This window comes from Anomalospiza imberbis, chromosome 1 (assembly GCF_031753505.1).
Source record: "Anomalospiza imberbis isolate Cuckoo-Finch-1a 21T00152 chromosome 1, ASM3175350v1, whole genome shotgun sequence".
In the NCBI taxonomy this organism is placed as follows: Eukaryota; Metazoa; Chordata; class Aves; order Passeriformes; family Viduidae; genus Anomalospiza; species Anomalospiza imberbis.
Genome location: NC_089681.1, coordinates 98494549 through 98511057, shown reverse-complemented (window position 1 = coordinate 98511057; position 16509 = coordinate 98494549). Strand labels below are relative to the sequence as shown.

The following is a 16509-nucleotide window of genomic DNA, read 5'->3' as shown; positions in this document are numbered from 1 at the left end:
TGAATCAGGCTCAAAGCAGAGTGGTATCTGTCACAGGAAAATTGTTGTTACATCAGTACTAGCTTGCACTCTGTCCTGACTCTGTCCGGAGTCTCAAGAGGAAGGACAAGGTCTAGGTAGGGGTATAGAGCTTGATTATTTTTTTCCTCTCTTGTTATATGTGCTATACTGCATCAGTGAGAAAGATGGGTCTAGATTTTTCCACCAGTCTGATACTTCTCGCATGCAATAAACTTCTTCCCAGCATGGGAGCAGGGAGTGTACTAGGTGGTCAGCAGATGGCTCTTCACTCAGGCATGCTTATATCTAGGACCACCTTACCTTATGAAGTAAGAACTATTAATTTTAATTTTTCTTCTTCATCACAATGGCAGCTTAAATTGGAATTTAAGTGATTGAGAGAAAAATAAGGGATTTGATCATATTAAAAAATTAAGAAAAATAATAAAGATAATGCCTAAACTACTTCAATACTTATATGAAAAAAAGTGCATGTTTCAGTTCCTTTTTTCCTCACAGAATTCCTTATCTAATGAAAATTCTCTGAGATTCATTAACAAAAATACAGATATTGCCAGCAAGTCAGTCCTCCAAAAAAATAGTTTTCCTTCTGAAGAGATATGATATATTCTTCATGTTGCTAAAGGAGGAAAAAATATTACTGAGAGGATGTGAGCAAGCAGAAAATTCAAAGCACAATCATAAGGTCCCTCTCTAAAGAACCTGTTGAAACTCTGAGGCAGTGAAAAGTTATCTGCTTTTTGTGGATGTGGATGGGGTAGGGGTTTGGATACACCTGTCCTTATTACATTATATTTCTGTGCTCAGCCTTTTCCTTGTTCTGTTCTTCTTGCACCTTTGCCATTGAAGCAGCTTGTGTGGTTGCTTTTCAACGAGTTGTGGTCAGAGAAGTGAGTTGGCTTAAAAAGTGAAAACTGTGTGTTTCTTGAGGTTGTCCCAACTAAAATGAGATAATGAATTATAAGAAGAGATTATCCAGTAGAAGATATGAAGAGACATTTTTCAGCCCTTGGGGGTAGGGATGAGAAAGGGGCATAGCAGACAATCCTGCTGTTTGCAGAGCCCATTTGCCTATGCCAAGAGAAAATGATGGATGATCATCTTCTGAAATTTGCTGCCTGGTGGATCTGGATATGAGGATTTTGGGGAAGACTGTAAATTGCATCTGACAGTTATGTTTATAGTCTTTAACTCTGTTCTGATTGTGCTTTAAACATCAAAGGCAAAGAAAAGCAATGGTTGAAACACTGGAAAGCCTCAAGGAAAGTTACTAGGACTGACCAAAGAAATGGGAAAATAAATACATGTTGATTATCTGGACTATACTTAAAAATTGCTTTACATAAGAAAAGGTCTTCAGGATTACATTTTTGCCCAGTTAGCTGTATTACTTGCTAAACTCTCTATTTCATCAGTTTTTCCATTTTGAAGACTGGTCGGTCACCTATGCTGTACTTTCCAGCTCCTCAGTGTCTGTGGCTGAGCAATGATTTTGCTTCTTTATTCATATGTCCCATGATGGCATACTGAAGGGTCCTGAAGGATAAGGGTGGTCATGGAGGGCCCTTAGGCCTCAGGAGCCAGGAGCCCCATGCTTTAGGCGTGTGCATTGCAGGGTCTATTGCATTACCCAGCCACAGGATTTATCACACAGCCCCTGAAGATGCAACCCCAGAGAAGAGAGATGGCTCTAAGCTTGGTGTGGTTTAGCCTTGCAGCACTGGCTTGCACAGTGCTTTGTAGCAGAACATGTCTTCTTCTCCTTGGAGGGCTGTTTTCTGAGACAAATAAGCCTCATTGCCAGATATAAGCAAGCTTCACTCCAACGAACTGAACTGGGTATAGACTTTTCTGGAATCCTCTAACCCATTTTATGGAACAGGTGCTGCAGAGAGCCTTGGAGCTTCTTTGAAAGCAGATGAGCATTTGAAAAAAGAGGAAAGTTTGGAAAAAAAAGTCCAAATCCTTTACACCTCTTGAATCAACACTCCATCAGGTAAGCAACAAAGCTACTTAAGGTAAACCTATACTCTTGTACATTTGCACATCTCCCCCCACTTTAAATAGGCTGCTTGATGATAATAGCAAGCACAAATAGCCTTAAACCTGCTAGAGGTTTTGTTAATGAGTAAAACCTTGTGCTTATTTCTCTCCTGTGTTCAATAGTAGCCTATTTCATTGTGTTATACCCTGAACCACAAGAATAGAATTTCTAATACAGTACTTCATAACCAGTATCTACAGGGATAATATTTTCCTCTCCCCCTTCCTTTTAATCACCTTCCCAGTGCAAGAGGAATGGAGTGCTTTTTTTGGCTAGAGATTTTCTTCATCCTAAATTATAATAATTTACCTACTGTATTGGAAATTGAAGTGACAGACTGCTTTCTTTTGAAGACAGTACATCTCCACAGTAAGGAACAGTTTTATGGAAGTCAAGGCCTATATATGTGTTGTGCTGGGAAAAGCTTTGTACCCATTTATTATAATTTCAATGCACCCCTGAAAAGTAAAGTTCTCTGAAAAATTTAGGAGACAGCTTTGTGAAAGGAAGGATGTGAGACCAACAGTGGTCCTTTCTGGTATGCCTGTTCCAAGACGTCAGTGGCTGGTCTTCTGAATCACATGAAAATTATTAAGAACCTCAAGCACCAAGACAAATGAAATCTGGTTTCCCAGGATATGCATCTCCTGGTGGCTTGTGAGCTTAGTGATATTTCTTCCTACAGCTGGGGTTTTTAGAAAGACTATTTTTATACTTGTCCTAGTCGATTCTCTTGGGTGTTCATTAAGGTTTGCTTACTCAAGCTCATAACATGCATAACTTTATTTGCCCAGCTAGTGTTAGTGATGCTTTGATGCTACCTTCATGGATAGATTTAGTGACGTGTGTAAGTCTTCACAGGATTGGACCTACCCTCAGCATATGTGAATCAATACTTTTATTTATCACTTTTTCTTGCTCATTCATCAGTAAATCTTGATGCCCTTTATTATTTTTGAAACACAAACAACTCAGAAGGGACTGTATCTCAACAGGAAAGGTATGTGCTGTTTCTTCTAAAATTAATATATCTATTTCTGGCTTGCCAGTTGACTGCCAAAAACACTGCTGAAGATAATCTGGAGGGGAGCTTACTTACAAATACTTACTGCGCCTTTTTCTCACCTGGGAGTTTGATCTACCTCTTTTTTTTTCTCTAGGCTATTTTCATTAAACCTGTAATTATCTATCTCTGTTATGTCAGATTTGTTTGAAACTGGCCAGTCTTTTAAAGCATTGAGGTTAAAACTGTATGAAATCTAAGCAGATAAAGAAAGAAGCATGCAATGAGTTGTTTTTTTATGATACCAAGCTAACATGGCTATGTAAACATTTAAATACATCTGGCTTGCTGATACATGATTGAACTAAACAAGAGATGCTGGCTTTGCATATAAGCACATTCATTTTTACAAATTAAATAATTACGTATTAAATTAATTAATTGAGTGATATAATTAAAACAGGAAAAACCAAATCTGCACATAAACAAGAAATAACTATACTACGTGGTTCTTTGAAAATCGACATTACTTTCCTGTGGTCTAAAAACCAGGAACAATTGCATATTAAATAATATTTAAAATTAGCCTTAAGAATATTATTCCTATTACTCCAGTAAAATAATCTTAGGCTCAATATTTATATTTAAAAAAAAAATTAACTTGTTCAGGACAGTCAGGTTTCAATTTTAGTGTGAAATTCAACCCATTTCCAGACACAGAAGTAATATGTCAAATTCTCATCTTCAGTTGATATCTGGGGCCACATGACTGCTTTTGATATCACACCTTTAGCCACAGCAGAGGAAAGTATGCTGTAAATAATACAGACTTCTCAGAACCTTGATGTACAGTGAGTGTATGCTCAGCTGATACCAAGCAATTGACAGGCTTTTACTGCAGAGTATGGCTGCTCTAACACATCTTAGGAAGAGACATGGTCTGTCAGTTCTGCCTTTTCTTCTTCTTTTTTTTTTTTTTCTATTTTTTTAACAAAATAATTTGGTTTCTTTCCTTTTCAGATGTGGTCTTTATTACATATTGCCTATTGAATAATTTCTATGAATGTATCATGACCTGTAAAGTGCTTATGCCAACACAGATTTTGGTTCCCTGCCTTTTGCGTTCCTTACTTTGGATATACAGACCACCTGGTGAATTTTGATCCCCAGATGAGCTGATAACTCTAAGGGTCAGGTTGCTGGTGCACATGCTTGGGATTAATTATACCACAGGTACAAAATGGTGTTGCTGTAAGTTCTAATTAGTGGTCAGTATGGAAATTTGTTAGGGTACCTTCAGAAGGAAGGATCGTAAATGAAGTAAAACAATAGAGAGTATTTCAAAAATAAGTAATGGCTCATGTTCTTGCATTTATTCCTCTCAATGTTCCCCTCAATATCTCCCTCATGTTACCCTCCAGATTATCTGCAGCACTGTTTTTGGCAGTCAACTGCTGAGCTAGAAAGAGCTGTATTAATTTTAGAAGAGACATGCTCATACCTTTCCTGTTGAGATACAGTCCCTTCTGAGTTGTTTGTGTTTCAAAAATAATAAAGGGCATCAAGATTTACTGATGAATGAGCAAGAAAAAGTGATAAATAAGAGTATTGATTCACATATGCTGAGGGTAGGTCCAATCCTGTGAAGACTTACACACGTCACTAAATCTATCCATGAAGGTAGCATCAAAGCATCACTAACACTAGCTAACACACGTCACTAAATCTATCCATGAAGGTAGCATCAAAGCATCACTAACACTAGCTGGGCAAATAAAGTTATGCGCATTATGAACTTGCAAGATCAGTCTCTTTAGATTGCACAACTAGTAACTGAAAATCGCTGCTACTTTTCAAGAGATAGCCACTTCTCTTCAGCTGCTTTCAACCTGAATGAATTGAAGGGTAATTTTGGAGAAAGTTTCATGCTCCTCTGTTTAAGAACATATAATTGGGCTGAAAATTTCAAAAGGACAGAGGCAAAATGGCAAAAAACACCATAGTGCTTTCCTTGCAAAAAGAAATCAAAGGATCTTTAGAGTTTTGTGTTCTTTTCTTTCAGTTAATAGTTAAAAGACAAATTAAATTTTAGAGAAAGGTAGCAAGAGTTTACAAGGACACGAGGTGTTAAAAATTAATAGCATTACTTGGAATTGGCTGATGTAGTTCCCAAGCCATTCTCCATGATATTTGAAAAGTCATGGCTGTCAGGGAAATCCCAGGTTTCTGGAAAAGGGGAAATATTTTACCCATCTTTGAAAAGGGTAGAAAGTACGACCCTGGGATTTACCAATCTGTCAGCCTCACCTCTGTGCCTGGGAAGATCATGGAACAGATCTTCCTGGAAGCTGTGTTAAGGAACATGGAGGACAGGGAGGTCATTCAGGACAGCCAGCATGGCTTCACCAAGGGCAAGTCCTGCTTGACCAACCTAGTGTTCTTCTCCAATGGAGTGACTAATTGATCAGTTAACAAGGGAAGGGTTACAGATGTCACCTATTTGGACTTCTATAAAACCTTTGACACTGTCTCAACATCATTCACCCTAAATTGGAGAGAGATGGGTTTGGTGAGTGGACCATTATATGGATAAAAAAAATGTTTGGATGGTCGCACCCAGAGGTTAATGGGTCAATGGCTCAGAGTCCCAATGGACATCAGTGACAAGTGGTGTCCTTCAACGGGTATTGGGACCTGTGTTATTTGATATCTTCATTAATGACATGGACAAAGGGATCAAGAGCACTCTCAGCAAATTTGCAGATTACATCAAGCTGAGTGGTGCAGCTACCGTACCTGAAGGATGGGATGCCATCCAGAGGGACCTGAGCAAGCTCAAGTGGACCCATGGAAATCTCATGAGATTTAACAATACCAAGTGCAAAGTGCTGCATCTGGGTCAGGGCAACCTCTGGTATCAACACAGGCTGGGAGATTAACAGATTGAGAGCAGCCCTGCCGAGAAGGACCTGGGGATGCTGATGAATGAGAGCCTGGACATGACCCAGCTATGTGTACTCACAGCCCAGAGAGCCAACCATAAAAAGCAGTGTGGCCAGAAGGTCAAGGCAGGTGGTTCTGCCCCTCTGCTCTGCTATGGTGAGATCCCACTTGGAGTGCTGCATCCAGCTCTGGGGTCCCTAGCACAGAAAGGACATCAACCTGTTGGAGCAAGTCCAGAGGAGACCAATAGGCCAAGCTGATCAGAGGGAAGGAACACCTCTCCTATGAGGAAAGGCTGAGAGGACTGGGGTTGTTCATCCTGGAGAAAAGAAGGTTTTGGAGTGACTTAATTGCTCCCTTCCGGTACTTGAAGGGAACCTAAAAGAGATTGAGAGGTACCTTTTACAAGACCACATGGTGACAGGGCAAGGGAGAATGTATTTAATTTGAAAGATAATAGGGTTAAATTAGATATTAGAAAGAAACTCTTTCCTGTGAGGGTAGTAAGGTACTGGAACAAAGAGCCCAGAGAAGCTGTGGATACCACATCCCTGGAAGTGTACAAGACCCAGAGTGGATGAGCCTCTGAGCAATCTGGTGTAGCAAAATGTGTTCTACCCATAGCAAGAAGTAGGAACTAGATGAACTTTAAGGTCTCTTCCAAATGAAACCATTCTATGTTTCTATGACTAAAACCTAACCAAAATGACTGAATGTAAGCACAAATTCTTCAGTGAATTTTAAAAACAAGTGAGGCAGAGATTACATGCTGCCTCCAGGAAATCCATGCTTCTGGGACAATTCTGGCTTTGCCAGGATTGATGGCTAATTGTCACACAATTCAGATTTGTGCAGTGTCACAACTTACTGTCTTCTAAGACCTTCAGTATTCTGGGACCATTTGAGGAACTTTTCTGGGGCCATCAATGACAAAGAACATACAAAGTTATCTTCCTGTTGGTGGTATTGATGGATAATTTGGATGGAACATGGATTTTTCTTCATTGAAAGCCAGGATCTTATTAGCTGAACACCAACATTATGTGATGTCCAAAAAGAAGGGAGCGACTCCATCCCTGACAAGCTGATTGATGCTGTGATGGTAGAGGCTGGTTTTTAAGCCATACCACAAAAACAGAAACTTGGGATCTTTTAGTACTGGCCCGCTCATGTAGTCCCTACCACAGTTTAATTACCACCAAAGCCATTTTTTGCTGACTTTTGATTTGTGTATGAATCTCTGGCCTCACCCAAGACCCACCCACACTGAGTGTGCCTGTGATCACACACACAGTTCTTGGTCTAAGAAATGTTTTGACATGAGGCCACTGATTATACAAGAAGTTCAGTGTCCAATAAAGTGAAAGACTTGTTACTACTTGAGCTGCTACATGCCCTCCCTGCAGCTGCTGTGGTAGATTATACAAGGCTGTTGCCGGTGTTTTAGACAAACCAGGGCTGTTGGGGTCTGGATTAGAAACCACAGTAGTGGCTGGTGGGCTACCTGGTGACTTTTCTCAGTCCTGACCATTGTTTGTCCATAGTGTGGCAAAATGCAATGGTAAAGGACTGTGAGTGAGAGAAAAAACAAACATTCAGGTCTGTAGAGCAGGTGGAGAGAGAAAGAAAAAAAAATCTTTCATGTCTTTAGTTCTCAAATATTTTCAAGAACTTCACAATCGTGTATGGGATGGATTGATTAACTTTATTCTGGATTCTCAGATTAAAAAACAAACTCTCCTGGAAGCTGCCCTCTTGATAAGTCTGCTTGCTTCCTGAGTTCTTGTTTGATTGAAATTTAAGCCAGTAGAAGACAATCTTTGCTTATCAAAGCCTTGCTAGTACTAAAAGGTTTATTAACAGGAATAGATTTAGGCTGTGATCAGTGCTAAAGCAGCTACATAGGGGAAGAGACTGTATAAAAACATGTGTTCTACAGCTTCTGTGTAGTTTTCTGACCTTACTGCCTGCTTTCCTCCCATCACACCTGTCTTAAGGAAAGACAGGACACAGACATTGTTCCTTGTTTATCAAGAGTATTGCAAATATGTTGGGGTTTTTGTGTTTTAGGGGTTTTGTTAGTTTTTTTTCCTTTGGTTTGTTGTTCTTTTTTTTTTTTTTTTTTTTTTCCTGGAAGTACAAAAGAGAGGCATGGAAAGCAATGTGCTTCTAAACTTCTTGTCCTTTATGATGCACTTAAGGAGCTCTGAAATCCTGTCATAGTCAATTTCTAGAAATTTGATTTTTAAGCAGTCTGTGAAGGATTGTGAAGTCTTACAGTCAGTATTCAGTACCTTTAAGGTCAGATCTATTTTGAGATTTCAGTGATCAATAGGAACTTAATTGATTAAATTTGCAAAGTCACAGTTTCTTGCAACTTGATAGATCTAGATTGTTTGGACTGTAATGGCTAGGTAGGATAATGTGTCTATGAGGCAGCTAAAAATACTTATAGTATGATGAAAAGAAGTTTTGCATTTTTAAATAGACTTGGTAGAAAAAGACTCTAATCAATGTTTGCTTGCTGCTTTACCACAAAGGAATTAAAAAATATGTGTTCAACCTTTAGTGGTTGATATGAAAGCACAAAGGGTCGTTCTCCACACTCTTGTGTTGTATAAGTAGATGAATGACATGTGCTTGAAGTGGCTGTTAGACCATAGTATGGAGACATGATGCCTAGAGGACCTGATGCAATCTTTGCCTTGTTTATGAAGCTTCTATCATTATGTCTACAAGAAAGCTACCTTTTTTGTTCTCTTTCTTATGTACCTCATAAAATAGAGAAAAATTGCATGTAAAAGGGAAATTCTGATCTAGAATAAAATCACAATAAATAAATATTCCAAATGCTCTCTGTTTCTCTATGGAAATAAATACTTTCTTTTAGTTTTGATTATTTAACACATGATATTGGAAAAGTAAAACAATATTAAAGTCAAAGAAAATGTCTTTGTAAAAATTTTGTTCCCAAGACTCAAACATAATATTCTAAGATTATCAGAGCTTTTATTTCAAGGCTGTCTTAAAAAAAAAACAAAAACAAAAAACTATATAATACAGCTAATTAATTTCTCAAATATACTGGTATTTGAGAATCCTGTATTTTGACCGAACTCAATATGACTCAAGAGAAGTGGCCTGAAAACCAGGCATTTCTGTGACCTAATATGATAATTACAGAAAGAATTGAATAATGAACCCCATGAACTCTGAAAAATGCAAGAGAAATGATTAAAACAGCTGACCATTTTAATTAACAGCCTCTCTAACACACTCCTATCACTTACCAGGGCTTTGTTATAGGAGTGTGGATGAAAGCATGGGGGGTACTCTGGCCTTCATGTCCATCTGTATTTTGCTCCATTTGGCCTGGGGGACAAAACACACTCACCTGGGGGGTTCCAGAGTACTCCTGAGGGAGATCCTCTACTCTGCAATACCTGTAGAGAAAATAAGACATCACCAATGCGTGCACCCACTCTGGGTACAGAAACAGTGTTTAGTTTTGCAGATAAAGTTATGCTCCACAGTGCAAATGGATTTTCTCTCTTCCTTTTTTCAAGCATTTAACTATTTTTGTATTGAACTGATGTGAAATTACATGAGCTTGGATAATGTGAATAATGCATGGGATTTAAGACAAACACATGAAAGGAGCTTATTTTTCATGTCAAACAATTCTTTATTTTTTATGGTACAAATTAAAAGTGACAGATCTGAAGCTGTTAAGAAATACACAAAGTGCAGCTTTACTGACCATACAGATATTGCTCTAGATTAAGTAAAGTTTTTGTCAGTTTTTTTTTTTTATTTTTTATTTTTTTCATGTTAAGCAACCTGTGCAGATAAATCAGCTTTGGTTTCAAAGTCAGAGTAGTAAGGAGCTTTAAAATATCCAGTTTGTTTTCTTGGTCACAAGTCCACCATATCCACTCCTTTTTTATTTATTCATATTTTTTAACAACACAATACAGTCCATTTTGTACTGCCATCTTTCCCCCTGCATGCTCCATGCACGGAAAAACAGATCTCTTTGCAGTGCTTCGTAAGTGACCCTGGTGACCATTCTGTAGATTATAGCACATAGGACAAAAAAATAATAATAGTAATAATAATAATTAATAATAATAATAATAGTAATAATATCGCTTTTTAACAATAAATAAACGAATGTGCCCCACATAGTCTCAAGTTGGAAACAAGCAAACCACATGACAAAAAGCTCATTACAAAATGTTTTCCAAACAGATTTTACAGTCAAACATTGACATGGAAATCAATTTCCTCTTTGATCTTCTTATTTGGTGGTCAATAACTGGGTACAAGTAGAGTGCTGAGGTAAAACACTGATGAACAGTTTTGTTTTTGTATTTTTTTTAAATAGTAACAGTTTAGTATTGCGAGATTGTCAGCAACATTTAGCCATATCTATACAATGTGCATATACCTACATACATTGAGCTTTGGTCCAGCATTGAGAAGACGAGCAAAGGCATTTTACATATTTCTTTTTGGTTATAGCTTGAGTCTTTGATACGCCTCTACTTGTTCCTTCCTAGCTCCTTTTTGCTTCCTTATTCTCTCTCTTTTTCCTTTTTTTTCCACTTTTTTCTTTTTTTTTTCCTTTTTTGGCTTTTTAAAATTTTTTTTCAGTAATAATGTAAAGAAATTGGAACCATTTGAATGCATTTGATTTCTTCAACTGTCCAAAATAGTTTTTTAGTGAAAAACATAAAAAGAAAAAATTAGAAGAGTAAGTGAACCCTAGGTTCATTATTCAAATTATATATATATATATATATATATATATATATTTAAAAAAATCAATTATCAACAAAGTGAAAAACCATTAAACCTTCACATATGACTGAAGAGACTTTTGTTTCATTTGCTGGTAGCAACCTATCTTTTAGTCACATGCAAAATTAAAAGATATTCAATTGTTATCAATACATGAAAATTGTTTACAAAAGGGAACCAGAAATGTTGCCAGTAACATAAAAAAACATAATATTTATGGCCCTCCCAAAGATGTATGACTCACATATAATTTATCTTCCTAAGAATCTGTTCAGGCACCATTTATGCCTCATAGCAAAAATTTGTGTATAAAAAAATTAATATGAGAAGCATTACAACACTTTATAAATAATTTACAAAACATAATGCAAAATTAGAAAACTGTAAAAAAATCACTGCACATGAATGATTTTAAGACTGTGGGATGAACATTATTTTTTCTCCCATGCTGGCAATTTATATTTATTTTACATTTTCACTGTCCTAGTTATATCCTTCCGATATGTACTTGGGAACAAAAAAGAGCTTATATAACTGCTGCCAGCATATTTTTAAACATTTAGTATCTTTCATATAGTGTTTAGTTAATGTTTTTCTTGGGCGATTTTTCTTCACAGAATTTAGAGCAGTCCCTGGGAGAATTGGAAATTTAGTTTTCAGGCAATGAATGGTTGATGGTTTTGTTCCCAGGCTGATGGTGGGGATGGAGTGGGGGAGGGTACGGCCTTAAGGATGACTGAACATGTAATTGTGTATGTGGCATTAATGACTGGGCAATTAGGAGTGTTCTGGAGATATGGGTAGGATTTCAGGAGTAACTGCTTCCAAATATAATTTATTCATCCTTGCTTTCCTATTGGCTTCTGGATGGTGGTCTGATCGTCACGTAGATTGAACTGTGGTGACAATTTTAGGGCTGTTTGGTATAGACTACATAGATATTTCTGAGGATATAGGTATCTATGGAGAGAGAGGGCATAAAGAAAACCCAGAGGGGCAGATGTTGCTGTGAGACTCTCTAATTTACATGCTCAGCTTGGATAAAGCATCTATTTTGTCCCTCACGATTTCTCAGTGGTTATTGAGGTGTTTTTTCCCCCATCAGTTATTTAAATATCAACAGTTGAAAAAGAGTCAATAACAATTGTCACTCTCCTCCTCATAAAAGCAAGACTAAAAATATCCTAATCATACCCTGCTGAAGCATAAAGTCTAAAATGCATATGCTGCACATGAGCTCATCCTGGAGTACTGGATCCTCAGTGTGCTCCAACACTGACCTTTGAGAGTGCTCACATTTAGAAGCAGCTTCTGGTCCAGATGATGGTCTCCGAAATCTTAAAGCTACACCAACCATGCAAACAATACCCCACTTTACAAGGCAAATCCCATTAATAAAATACTGAGAGTCAGATTCAAAGCATAGTGAAATCAATGAAAGTCTATTTCTTTTACTAAATTTTGGATGTAGCCTGGAGTTTTTGAAAACTCTTTAGTAAGAAAGGTGTTATTTGAAGACTCCAGCACTTAGGGAACTTCCTTCCACATCCTAAGTAGACCACCAAAAATCCAGCACAACCATTCTGAGGTCAAGGAATGCAATCAGGAGTTTTACCAGGAGTTTTATCATCTCTACAGTGAGCTGAACCAATTATCTCATGTTATCTTTTGGGAAGACCTGATCAACATGCAGCTTCTACCCTAATGATGGACTGAATCCCAAAGGCTTGAGCATAACTGAGCAGAAGATGAAGATTGCAGATGACCTTCACAGGTCAGACCACACCCCATCAAGAACCTGCAACACCTTTCTCTGTCTCTGAGCCTTGGTATGCTTGTAGGTCTAATGATCACAGTACTTTAGTAGATGTTTGTCCAATCAGAAAGGAAGCCACAGAGATAAACTGTCTTTAAAGAAAAATCAGTTCACCTGAATCATATTGCAGGTGACCTACCTTATATTATCAAGACATTCAGTGTTTTTCTCTGTGTCCCAATTGCTTAGTCTAGCCAGTGGCCACAGCAAACACCTGCAAAAGCACATCCTCCTGCTAAAGAAGTCAACAGGGCAAGCATCAATATCACATTAAAAAAAAGCCACAAGGAACAAAACACTACCATCAGAATTGTCCATAGTGATGTAATGATCAAAATATCCTCATCACTTCTCAGGCTGTCCATTTATTTTCATCAGAATCTCAAGAAATTTCTTTGGCTATCAGGCTTTGGAGACAAATTGCTTCAAATAGAACAATAATATAGATGCAGTACTGTACCAAGTGTGCAATTTATATTTATACTACAAAATGAGTTTTGGTAACCTCTCAAGGTTCACGGCCAAAGGACAGAGAAATCTCAAGCTACACATTCAACAAAAAGCACAATGTTCAGTGTGGGCTTGAAAGTCCATCAGATATAATCCTAATCCTTCTTTGTCCAGCATATAAAAGTGTTCAATTTCACTTGTCTTTTTTAAATTCTTCAAGCAGTACTGGGTTTGGGGGGCTTGGGGAAGAGGTGGGGAATGAGCTGGAAGGGATGAGGCAGCAAATAGAATCAGGAAAAAAAACCAGAAAAAGAAATGCAAACCAAGACATACACCCTTAGAAGAGAAATACCAAACCCCACAAATCACAATAAAAAATACTTATTTTTGGCACCCAAACATTAGGAGATTGCAGAACTGTTGACTAAAAGAAAATAAAGTGATGTGTCTACTAGGAATGGCTTTGTACATACCTGCAGGGGGTACAAACAAAGATGAGAGAAATTAATCCTATATTCCTCTTTGCAAAATACAAATGTAAAAATTTGTAACACAATTTTACACTCATAAAAGAGTAGACTAACAATCTAGTTTGCAATGCCATGTTTCTGACTTTGGTTAATAGATTTCATAGTGAATTAGCACTTGATACCTGAAAGGCTATAATCACTCCTCCAGGTGGCAGGCTTGTATTCTCTTTTAAACAGATAAAAGTTTTTTTCTTTTTTTCTTTTTTTTTTGTTGCTGTTTGTTTTGATTTTCCTTAAAATGTGTTAATATTTTCATAATATACAGAAAAAAAAATTAAAAATTAAGCAGTTATTTGGTTTACTTAAAGTCCATTTAAAAAAAACTGGCTTTTTCGGGTTTTTTTTGGGAACTAATTCTACCACACACACTCTAAGTGTTGTGTATTTTTTTTTTGTTTAGTTTTTTTTTTTTTTTTTTTTAATTAGGAAAACCCACGGACATTTATAAACTGTTCTGTCCTTCTTGTAGTTTTCTCAGTCTTTTACTTACAAGGGTGATGAATAGGTATTTTCACAGAGTTCAAATGGACACATTTCAGTTGGTGTGGGTTTTTTTTTTTCTGTGTGATTTGGCTTTTTTTGTTTTGCTTTTAGGAGTTTTCTTCCAGAGAGTCTGTTAAAGGCTCCATAGGAACTGCTGTTGCAGGCTCGTGTTGTTTCAAACGTTTAATTGTGTTCTTCAGTGCTTGCCTCTTATTGCAGAACCAAACTCTAACTACTTCCCGGTCATAGTTCAGTTTCTCTGCAATCTCTGTCATTTCTTGCCCAGAGGGATGCGTGTTCTTCTCAAAGTGGGCATTCAAGATTTCAAGGGCTTGTGGCGTGAATGAGGTACGCCTCTTGCGCTTTTTGGATGGTTCGCTCCCAATAAACTCGGTAAGGTTCTGCATCCCTGCTCGATGGCGGGCCTCAGCCTCAGCCATCCACCGCTCAAGCACCGGCTTTATCTTCTGGGCACTTTTAGGGGTGATGTCCAGCTTTTCAAACCTGGCAGGATACAAAAGGCCAGGGTTCAGTTTGGCTGTCAGACTGCTAGCTATAGTGTTCTCTTGGGCTTCCTGTGGTAGGAAAAAGTGGCTTCTCAGGATGGTGTGTCTGAGGGAAAATTGAGAAAGAAGAGTCTTACACTGATGCTCTGCCAGGGTGGGACTTCCTGCCTGCCTGACTAATTGACTGGCAGAGGTAATTTACAGTAGATTATAAAAACTGTCAGGTATATCTATACATAGATATAGATATATATATATATAGCTAGAGATTTAAGCTAACACAAAATGAGCACTACAACAAAATTCTAAGTACACTAAATAATACAGGTTGAGAATCACATTTTCATATTTCTGATGATCTCCAAGACCCTTGAGACTAATTCTAATTACAGGAAATGATATCAAAGGCATTGTTTTATCTTCTTGTCTTTGTGCTTAATCCTTTTGTTATCTCTCCCATTCCATGTTATCCAAACACCACAGCTTTAATAATGAAAACCAATGGCAAATGCTTGTCTCTGAATATCAGGTTTCCCTTCCATTTTCAGCAATTTTCACTGTTTGTAAGTTAATGCTATATCCCTTTTCTGGGTTGGAAAAAAAATCCCATAGCCACGGTGGTGTTCAGCTGAAACAGCTGGACACTTTGCAATTATCTTGCTGTCCCCACAATGTGCAAAGACAGACTCATGTTTTCCAGATGAAACCCAGCATAACAGTCCACTAATACACTGTGGCACCAAGCTGAGTTTATTGTGGGATTTCTGCAAATTGTACCAGAATGATATCATTTCCTGTAAATGAGGTCTTCTATATATCATTTTGCCATCAAAAGTCTTTTGCCAAACCAGATTTTACAAGTATTATAAACATCTGGAAAAGAGACACACAAAGCTTTAATCCTTTCAAAAACAAGCAGAAGAGCTGAGTTCATGTTTCAAGTCCTATAAGTATTTGTTTCTTTCATTTGCTAGACATTAGAAAATCTTAACCCAAGTTCTTTGGTGCCATCCATTTTTATTTTCCCACTTTGCTCTGTCCACTCAGCACGTTGAGATATTTAATGCTGCAGAAAGGCAACAATTAGTGGATGTCACTGCTGTGCTCTCCAGCCCAGGTGGTGCTGAAGCACCACCACCACCACCACTAACTACAGAGTGCTCTGGAGATGAGAGGAACTGAATCAATCCCTTTATGCCAAGAAAATTGGCGGAGTTTCTGGATATTTTTAGTGTCTCCATTCAGCATGTGGAGGCAGCAAAAAATATTCCAGCATGAAACAAAGCACTTCACACAAACAAAAAATAAGACAAAGAATAATTTCAGATAATGATACTCCAAAGACTTTGTAACTGGTGCCTGATATCTTAATGTGGTATTGACTGCAAGGTGTCATTCCTTGGTGTCCAGTGATATTTCAAGCTGAAGGATATATTTTAGAATGTATTGTCTCAAATTAAAGAAAATGCTGCTATTTGCATGCAGAACATATCAATGTGGTATATTGTTCATATGACCTGCACAGGCCACCAGGAGATTCTACTTTTCTCTTTGAGCTGGTTGTTCAAACTACTTGCCTTACTGCCCCTTCCACTGACCTGGAGTTCATACTGAAACTCCTTTGTTACTACTGAAAATAAAGTTAAATCTACTATTTCTGAGGAACACACGGTGCCACTGAAGCAGCTTAATGAAAAATGCACAGTCAGCATGTAATTACACCCAAAAATGGTGTCCATCTGAGGCGGGCAAAGGAAATTAAAAATAACTGTAACCTTGCAAATATTTGGGACAGGTTCTTGCACCCAGTCTCATATTCTGAACAACTTGATCCTCCAAGGAGCCCTCTGTAAAAGGTCTCACTATCCCCAGTGCTTTCTCAAAGTGTGAGGTAGATGGAGAAAATGAGA

General features: G+C 37.7%; 1 protein-coding gene and 1 long non-coding RNA gene across 5 annotated transcripts in view; both read right to left on the bottom strand.

The window, feature by feature from the left end:
- Positions 1-9675: 9675 nt before the first annotated feature.
- Positions 9676-12583, bottom strand: LOC137480705 (uncharacterized). Its single transcript, XR_011003041.1, has 2 exons — positions 11712-12583; positions 9676-11658 (listed from the first exon to the last, which is right to left on the bottom strand). It is a non-coding gene; the product is annotated as an uncharacterized lncRNA (long non-coding RNA).
- Positions 12584-13987: 1404 nt separating this feature from the next.
- POU6F2 (POU class 6 homeobox 2) overlaps positions 13988-16509 on the bottom strand; it is a 304798-nt gene continuing 302276 nt past the window's right edge. For 3 of the 4 annotated variants that reach the window (XM_068201754.1, XM_068201732.1, XM_068201746.1), the window contains one exon: positions 13988-14705. In XM_068201754.1, the coding sequence (XP_068057855.1) occupies positions 14201-14705 (505 nt within the window). In that variant the 3' untranslated portion in view covers positions 13988-14200. The remainder of the gene's footprint in view (positions 14706-16509) is intronic. The other variant, XM_068201738.1, reaches the window with a different exon arrangement.